At 43.5% G+C, this 10,036-nt stretch overlaps 1 protein-coding gene across 1 annotated transcript in view; it reads right to left on the reverse strand.

Annotated features, from left to right (window-relative positions):
* Positions 1–605: 605 nt before the first annotated feature.
* mfsd4ab (major facilitator superfamily domain containing 4Ab) overlaps positions 606–10,036 on the reverse strand; it is a 13,553-nt gene continuing 4,122 nt past the window's right edge. The window contains exons 4-10 of the mRNA XM_063209678.1: positions 8,402–8,633; positions 6,743–6,858; positions 5,617–5,790; positions 3,194–3,341; positions 1,838–1,908; positions 1,042–1,162; positions 606–832 (exon numbers count right to left, since the gene is read on the reverse strand). Of these exons, the coding sequence (XP_063065748.1) occupies positions 780–832; positions 1,042–1,162; positions 1,838–1,908; positions 3,194–3,341; positions 5,617–5,790; positions 6,743–6,858; positions 8,402–8,633 (915 nt within the window). The 3' untranslated portion in view covers positions 606–779. The remainder of the gene's footprint in view (positions 833–1,041; positions 1,163–1,837; positions 1,909–3,193; positions 3,342–5,616; positions 5,791–6,742; positions 6,859–8,401; positions 8,634–10,036) is intronic.

Here is a 10,036-nt window from a genome sequence, read left to right on the forward strand (position 1 = left end):
TAGATATCACGGCAAACTTACAGGTGTTAATAATACAAAATGATATACGCTGGCATAGTTAGACTATGTCATTCCTGCTTATTATATTGAAATGTATTTAGATGAACATAGTAGCCAGCCTATATACATGGTTAATCTGAAGCCTGCAAGATCCTTGGGTAGCCATTTTAAGGTTTATGAATATTTGGGTTGAAAAAGGTACACTGTGCAGGAAATGGTCAAAAAAGGTACTGCAACTATGCTGCTCGTTGAAATTGTGTTGCCTATTGCCAAATTTGATCTTTTCATGAAAGTTTACTAAATAATAAGCTAATATTTTCCAGTATAGTCCAAGTACAGTCATTTCTGCAGCTAAAAATGGCTATTTCTGGAAATTCAAAATAGCGGACCATGGAAAAGATCCCCCTTTTCATGTATGAAAAATGCAATTTTTCCAGTCATAATGAATACTTAGAATTCGATGGTGGTGGTGGTAAGTATTGATGAAAAAGGTAACATTATTGAATGGGTAGCATGAATCCTTGAAATAAACAACTAATAATCGCACACAGTGTCCCATTAAGGAATCACCAGTAAAACACGAGTGCACAAACACATGTATGCACAAAAAGTTTAATTCAGTGAAAGTTGTAATTGTATAGATTTTTCTGGACATAAAACAAAACTACATCTAGTATGAAAAATACATCAAGTAGCATCAAATCTGTTGTACAGTAGAAGAATATTTAGATCCATCAGGTAGGGTAGGCAGTGGTCATTTCATGTTCGATTATTTCCCTTCACTGTTTTTCCGATGGCGGGTCCTCTACCACGGTAGGCTTTTTCGAAATTCCTGCAGGGAAAATGAACAGGATGGTATTAGAAAACTAAGCTATCGAAATTAATGTTTATTATTAACAAACCATATTGTGCATAAGTGCCTTGGATGACCACAGGACTAGTTTAGGCCTACCAACAAATTCTTACTGAGCGCACAACACACACACACACACACACACACACACACACACACACACTTTAGGGTATGTGGGTGACGTTTACCAGCCAGGTAGTTGCTGTGAATGCGGTGGCAGAGGAGCAGAGCGAAGAAGACGATGAAACCGATGCAGCCGATGATCATCCCACACAGTAAGAAGCTGTAGCTGCCTGCTGTAGGCATAATCTAAAGGAAAGGAGAGTACGGTGAAGATGCAATTACTTGTTATTATTTATTATTACATGTTATACCTCACCACTCTAGGCCAGTAGTTCTCTTTTTTTGAATAAACGTCCACTGGACCTCATCATAAGCCTCCTAACGACCCCTTGACCTCATCATAGGCATGCCAATGCCCCCCTTATTATTAAAATATGAAACACACTCATGCCCCCCAATGGCAGCTTAGCGCCACCCCCCCTCTTGTTCTAAATACCCCGCCTAGTGTCCCCCAATGCCCACTGGGGACTGTAGAGCCCTCGTTGAGAAATATCTAATCTAGCACAGTGAAGAACTTTATCAGTGAGGTGTTCAGCAGTGTTTATACATTTTCCAATATAAATAGCACATTTTATCCAATGGCCATCGCACACGATAAGAAACTGCAACTGCCCGACATGTAAATGATCTGAAGGAAGGAGGAGTAGAGCACAGTAGAGTAGAGATGCTATTACTCATTAATCAAAATTAATCAAATCCCTGTCATCAAGACGTATACAAGGGTGGCGCTGCAAACTTTAAATGTAGATAGTATTCAATGAAAACTATTGTAGTACATCAACGCGTGTTTTTTCCAGTTTTACAATAATATGGTGGTGAAGCAATCTTTTTTCCTTGTCTCCACATGTTGAAATAACTTACCGATCCAACCAACACCTGCATGACCATCTCTCCTAAGCCAGCGCTGGTTACCAGAACTGTGGTTGCACAACCTGTAAGAGGAGGATGCCAGAGGTCAACTGCTGGCTGTGTAAAGCAAATAATCCACCACTAGGTGGCAGCATTTCCATTCAGACAGCAACAGACATAAAGCTAAGACGAGTTGATATCAGGTTGAATAATAATGTTAAAGCAGTATTCTAGAGTGTCTCCATTAACACATGCATTGACAGAGATTCTCTTTTCTGGATAGTGCATACATACAAATAGTCTCATGAGTGAGTTAGTGAGTGTGTGTGTGTGTGTGTGTGTGTGTGTGTGTGTGTGTGTGTGTGTGTGTGTGTGTGTGTGTGTGTGTGTGTGTGTGTGTGTGTGTGTGTGTGTGTGTGTGTGTGCGCGCATCAGGGCTTGCACTGGCACCTGCCAACCGGTCAAATGCTGGTAAAACTTTACTGTGGCTAGTACAAACTAAGTGTCAGAGGCTCATCTGTTTTGCCCCTTGTGTATCAATTGTGTGTATTTAAGTTGAAGAAAAAGCTCAGTTACTCTGTTTCTATTTGTTTGATGTATTTCCATGTACAGTAGAAAACTATGCACTCATCTTCTTGCTTTAGCAACTTATCTTCTGAAGTTAGATGTACAGTATCATGATAAAGAAAAAAACAATATCAAATTTGTGGCTAATAGAATAGCTGAATGGCTAATGACTCGGGAAAAACACAGTGGCCGGTGAGTGAAAAAGTAGGGTAGAGATGTACCGAAATTAACATTTGTGGCTGAAACTGAATAATAATTAATTAATTTCAAATACCGAAAACCGAATATTACAGTTCAGTTAAAAGTTATCAAAATATTTAGACATGTTTTTCAAAGAAAATAAATGTTTATTTGAAATCTTAAAATGTTACAGTAGAACTGAAATTAGTTTCATCAATGCCCATTTTCAATTCATTTTCTATTCCGCCTCCGATTTGGCCACTCAGGTGACTTTCGAACGAAAGCCGAATGTCTCTTTTTTTGCGTTTTCGGATGAATATTTTCGGTTGCCCAATTTTCGGTGCACCTCTAATGTCAAGCCCTGGTGTGCATGTGTGTGTACCAGAGAGTAGAGAGAGAGAGAGGTTCCATTGGCCCATTGTTTCCGGGTTCTATTATTGAAAGGGGGATGGGGGGGAATCCCCCTTTAGGCAGACCTAGGCAGACCTAAGGACTGTTCTATTCAATGCTAGGAGTATTATGACACGCCCCTTTAGGCAGACCGGAACCTGGTCATGTTAGGTGCCCATAGCAACCTATTACATTGGCATATCTCTATACTTAAAGAATCTCTGTGTGTACCTTGGTAGTCCAGCACGTCCTCTGTGTAGGCGAGCATGCAGGGGAAGATGCTGCTGAGGAAGAGCCCCAGTAGACAGGTGCCCACGAACAGGAAGGTGCTGCTGGTGTAGAGGAGGAGGAGGAGCAGAACTGTCACGATCACACCAGCCTGAGGGAGGGCAGACACACACACACACACACACACACACGCAGCCATGCACACACACACACACACACACCCACACACACACACGCACACACACAGCCGTGCACACACACAGCCATGCACACACAGACACGCACACAAGCATACACACAGCCATGCACACACACACACACACACACACACACACACACACACACACACAAGCATACACACAGCCATGCACACACAGGCACACACACACAGATACGCACACACACACACACACACAGCACACACACACACACACACACACACACACACACGCAGCCATGCACACACACACACACACACACACACACACACACACACACACACACACACACACACACACACACACACACACACACACACACACACACACACACATTAGGGCAATCACAATAACCTGAGGACAAGCCCACACCTGACCTAATCAAACACCTTTCAGTCCCTTAAACACCCACGCAGACAGACAGACAGACAGACACACATGCATACGGACATAAGTGTGGATATAGATTTAACTGTTGGTTTCTTGAGAGAGAGATATATATATATACAGTGCCCTCCATAATTATTGGCACCCCTGGTTGAGATGTGCCTTAAAATAAATTCAGTGTTTATTGCAGAAGAATACTGTCACACTGAACATTTTAGGAAAATGTAGCCTTCAACTCAAATTAATTGTAGGAAAATAAAAAAAATCCCTGACTAAAAAATAATTATTTTTCATTAAATCACCTGTTCCACAATTATTGGCACCCTTAACAATTCCCAGGAAATAAATATAATTGAAGCATTTCTGTCATTTCTACAGTAGTTTACAAAGTTTACCAGAGTATGTAGGAACATTTAATTAGTAATTCATCACTTCCTGTTTCCCTGGGGTATAACTATGACGTGACACCGAGGCCATTTCTCTTATCCACTCTTAAACATGGGAAAGACAAAGGAACACAGCATACAAGTGAGGCAGATGTGCGTCGACCTTCACAGGTCAGGCAGAGGCTACAAGAAGAGTGCCACTCAACTGCAGCTGCCCATATCTACTGTGAGAGGAATAATTAAGAAGTTCAAAACAACTGGAACAGTGGTAAACAAGCCTGGACGAGGACCCAAGTTTATTTTGCCACCACGCACAGTGAGGAGGATGGTAAGAGAAATCAAAATATCTCCAAAGCTCACTGTTACAGAATTACAACAAATGGTAGCATCCTGGGGTCACAAAGTCTCCAAATCAACCATCAGGCGCTGTCTACACGCCAACAAGCTGTTTGGGAGGCATGCACGGAGAAAACCTTTCCTCACCCACAATCATAAACGCAAACGTCTGGAGTTCGCCCAGCGGTATTGGGGCTTCAACTGGGACCGTGTGCTTTGGTCAGATGAGACCAAGATTGAGCTTTTTGGCAACAAACACTCTAAGTGGGTCTGGCGTACCACGAAAGATGCGCATGCTGAAAAGCACCTCATACCCACTGTGAAGTATGGGGGTGGGTCAGTGATGCTGTGGGGCTGTTTCGCTTCCAAAGGCCCTGGGAAGCTTGATAGGGTGCATGGCATCATGAATGCTTTGAAATACCAGGACATTTTAAATCAAAATCTGTTGCCCTCTGCCAAAAAGCTGAAGATGGGTCGTCACTGGGTCTTTCAGCAAGACAATGACCCTAAACATATGGCCAAATCTACACAGAAATGGTTAACCAGACACAAAATCAAGCTCCTCCCATGGCCATCTCAGTCCCCAGACCTCAACCCCATTGAGAACCTGTGGGGTGAGCTGAAGAGGAGAGTACAGAGGAGAGGACCCAGGTCTCTGGATGATTTAGAGAGATTCTGCAAAGAGGAATGGCTTTTCCCATCTTGTGAAACATTATAGGAGAAGATTAGGTGCTGTTTTGTTGGCAAAAGGGGGTTGTACAAAATATTAACAACAGGGGTGCTAATAATTGTGACACACATTATTTGATGTCAAATAATTATTTCTTTATGTGGGATTTTTTCCCCACTGAATAAATGCACTTGTATTGAAGGTTGGATTTTTCTCTTTTTTTCCATTAAGGTCCCATATTATTTAGAGAAAAATAATAATAATTGGAAGCTAAAAAACACATCTCAACCAGGGGTGCCAATAATAATGGAGGGCACTGTATATATATAGAGAGAGAGAAAGACAGTTAGAGAGAGAGAGAGAGAGAGAGAAAGAGAGGGAGAGAGAGAGAGGGACACACACACACACACTTGAGGGAGACTGCCGTACCAGGTTGACCATGAGAAGTCGTACGGGTTTGAAGCGGTAGGCCAGAGGGATGGAGATGAGGCGACCGGCGGTGATGGCGGCCCAGAACAGACTGGCCAGGTAGCCGGCCGTGTGGGAGGGCAGGGACATGGGCTTGGCCACCGCATACGTGTACACGAAGCCGGCATACGCACCCTGCAGGACAGGTGGAGTAGCATACACACAATAGTAAATATAAGTAATATTAGTAGTGATTATATCAGCAGTAATTAGCAGCCAGGTGGGAGGGAAGAGACATTGTTTGGCCAAGTGTACTGTGTGCATGCAGATGTTATAGCCTGGTTCACACCAGACGGTGTGTGTGTAGCTTCGGCGGTGGAGCAGAGCTACACACACTACCTGCTCCGCAAGGGGGCGCTGAAGCTACACACACACCGTCCGGTGTGAACCTGCCGGAAAAATTCAGAAACATACACTGTACGGTACATCACAGATGTATCACACCTACAGATATTCACTTGGAAATAGGCTTCACACACAATCTACAGTATGTGTACATGAACTCAACAACTGCATGAGAAGTGGAGTACTACTGTACAGTGCCCTAAGTGAGAGAAGTCGCGTAATTGTAAATGAAATGTAAAGTAATGTAATGTAATGCTAGAGCTAGAGATGACTGGAACACTAAAATGCACTTTTTTCACAATGTGTGTCCTCGCTGTGAGTCTCTTCTTTTGACACACTGTGGCGCACATTGTTTTAGTCATTATGTTTGCACCACAATACAAAAATATTTGAGTGCTCCAGCCATTTCAACTTTTTCAAATGGACCTTAGTCTATAGTCCTGGATTTTTGAGCGTCAAAAAATATTTTGAGCGCAAGTGACATCCCTTTTCCAAATAGGAGAAGTGGTCACTTTAAGATATGGCTAAACTTCAGTAGTGACTGGTTAAAGTCTTGTCAAAGATTCCAAAGGCCTTAAAAGCCTTTTAGGAGAAGTGGTATAGTGGAGTAGTAATGTTCAACGTACGAATGCACAAATGCACAAATGCACGTGCGGACACACACACACACACACACACACACACACACACACACACACACACACACACACACACACACACACACACACACACACACACTCACCACGATGCCGTCCGTCATGAAGAGCACCATGCCTCCCAAGATGTGGATGCCAAAGAAAGATGGCGGCATGCTACTGAGGGTGCCATCCCTACAGCAGCTGAAGATGTCCCCGTGACCTATAGACACATACATGACACATCAATGATGCTGACTATGGCCCATTACATCATCTCTTTATATGAAGAGTTCAGATGCAAAACCCCCCTAAGTGCCTTTTCAGAAAATAATCTTAATTCATTTTTATTTAATACAAAGCTATCAATATTGCATATTTTTTATTTCATTTATGTAATTTAACTATTTATAGGTATTATCAAGTACATACATTTAAACCAAACCATCAACGGGGTTCTCTAAAAATATAGAAGTGCAAGTCTTCAGAAATGGAGTTAGGGAGTTTTGCATCTGAACTCTTTATACATTTTCTTTGTGAAAACTCAACTACTAGTACTAATGGTACTATTACTAGTATTGCTACTACTTCTATGAGTTCGGAGATACAGTACAACAAAATAAAGAGCAGGCAGGCATACATGTAAGTCAATAGTTCCCAAATTGGTGGTTGGAACCCCTAACGGGCTTGTGGAGGAATAGCAGGGGGGTTGCAGAGAGAAGAGAGAGAATGCTTACATAAAAAACCATACACCTACATCCTTTGTTCAGAAAAATAAAATATCTGCAACAAATTTGCTCCAGTCAATTGAACAGCTGGCCCTGCCGTTGGCTAACGGTAGGGCACTAGGTTACTATGCCAGCGACCCGGGCTCGATTCTGACCAGGGTCAATTGCAGATCCTTCCCTGTCTCTCTCCCCACTCATTTGCCTGTCTCTCCTCCACTGTGTTGGGAGCACATGCAGAAGGAATAGCTGGCTGGACTTTCACTTTCTCTCTTCAGTTTGTCCTTCTTCCCTGCCCACAATCGCATTTCTACGCTTTGAATGAGAAAATCGGTTCACACAGAGCTGTAGCTCCAGAAGCTGTTTATGTGAAATTACAAAGAGCTTCTCTTGTTATCTCCTCTTTGAAGCACAGTAGGAGCCACTTATTTCTTTCCCCCTTTCATGAGCACACAATGCGACTTCCATGGCACTTCCAAGTTGTTAATGTGTGTGTGTGTGTGGGGGGGGATTCATAGAGATTGCACAGAATTTGCAATGACTTTGCATGGTTCAATCATTAGGCAAACCTGGGCAAATGCCTAGGGCCCAACCAAATCTGTCCTCCATAGGGGACCAAATTGTAACATCAGTCGCGGTAAACCCCGACCAAACCTGTCCTCCATAGGGGCCCGAATTGTAACATCAGTCGCGGTAAACACAAAAAAAGTAGGCTTGATCTTGATGTGTGACTTACTCGCGTGTTAATTAATCGAAAATATATGAGACAAAAATCTTAAATAGCACCAAACGCAGAATTTAATGTCTGAATACTGACTTTTTCGAGGGGCCCATTGTTATCAATATATTATATTAAATATGAAAATGTGAACTGCAGGAAATTATCTGTTATCGGTATCAGTTGACATTTTTCATATCGTGCATCACTAATTATTTTTCACCTAGGGCCCCAAAATGGCTAGATCCACCCCTGGGTACAGTTCCATGCAGTGTACACATGATGGTACCAAATCACAGGCTCCTGCTGTTCCATCTCCTTACCTCCCACTTCCTCCTCCCCCGGCTGCGGTGGCTCAGGCTCGGTGGTGCCGGCTGGCGTGTTGTTGCCGTACGCTGGGTTGGAGTGGGAGTGGGAGTTGGAGTGGGCCGCGTCCCCACCCTGGGTCTCCATGGACAGCTCGTCCTTGTCCAGCAGCCGGGTCTTGGTGCCGGGGCAGCAGGGGAGCAGCTTCTCCACGTACATCAGGACAAACACGGCGATCGGCACCGGCAGCTGAGGAAGGGAGGGAGGGAGGGAGGGAAGGAGAGGGGGGGGGGTGTGGAAGGTGTGTGCGTGTGTGTTTGTGGTGCGTGCATGTGTGTGTGTGTGTGTGTGTGTGTGTGTGTGTGTGTGTGTGTTTGTGTGTGTGTGTGTGAGAGAGAGACAGAGTGAGTGTGCAAGAGAGGGGGTAAGTAAACAAAAGAAACAAACCCAAAGATAATCATGCACCTCTCGCTGAACCGCACGTGTGCGCTCAGCCAGGATGCGGAGTGCCAGCTGAGCCTCAAAGCAGCTACAGGACAGGCACCAGATAGAACAGAGCTTGGAAATAGAAAAAAGCAGTGCTTTGAGATAGATACACATTGCTTGGAGATAGAACAAGAACAACAGTGCGTGGAGATAGAACCACAATGCGTGCACTTAGAACAACAGAGCTTGGATGTAGAACAACACAGCTGGGAGATAGAGGTACATTGCTTGGACATAGAACAAGAGTGCTTGGAGATAAAATAGCACTGCTTTGAGATAGAACAACAGTACTTGGAGATAGAACAAGAACAAAAGTGCTTGGTGATAGAACTACAGTCCGTGGACACAGAACAATAAAGCTTGAATATAGAACATGGCTTGGAGATAGAACAACACGACTTGGAGATAGAACAGCAATGCTTGGCATGGCAATAGAACATCAGTGCTTGGAGATAGGACAATATGGCTCGTATATAAGGAATGAACAAAAGATGGGTGCAAGCCAAACAGAGCAGATTTAAAAACACTGCTTGGAGATATGACAACAGCGTGTGTACAATGGGAATTATCAAAAAGACAGCTTCCTGCCAAAATGCACAAAACAGCTGCTGTTAAACTATTATATTTTTGAGACAGAGATAGACTACAGGATGGGCAGAAGATATAACGTTGCTGCCGGTAAGGTGCGGTGGGAATAAATAAAAGATGGATTTCATCCAAATTGCACAAAACAGCTGCTGTGGAGCTACTATCTCTTTTTTGTGAAAGCTGCACTTTAAGCCACATCAGGCAACGTTTTCAAGGGCACATTGCACTTGCAAATCTGTGAGTGAGTGGCTGGTAAACATTTGGCGGTCAACATTTAATCCAGGTCCACAGGGGCAGGCTTAGAAAGACAACCCTACCAAAAGCTACATGGTGCTTCTTTAAATACTACATTCTTTAAATATTACTGTCATTTATTTACTGACAGGTTATGCTTTGGAACTGGTTTGGGTTGGGTCTGGGCATAGTTTACCATTGTTAGGTTTCATTATAATGACAGTCATGTGTGTATGTGTGTCATGTGTGTATGTATCTGTATGTGTGTGCGTACGTGCAGGCCCGCAGACAGGGGTATGTTGTCCCGGGCCCAGGGAGATAGGGGGCCAAGAATTGTGTTTCCA

Source organism: Engraulis encrasicolus, chromosome 10 (assembly GCF_034702125.1).
Source record: "Engraulis encrasicolus isolate BLACKSEA-1 chromosome 10, IST_EnEncr_1.0, whole genome shotgun sequence".
Lineage (NCBI taxonomy): Eukaryota > Metazoa > Chordata > Actinopteri > Clupeiformes > Engraulidae > Engraulis > Engraulis encrasicolus.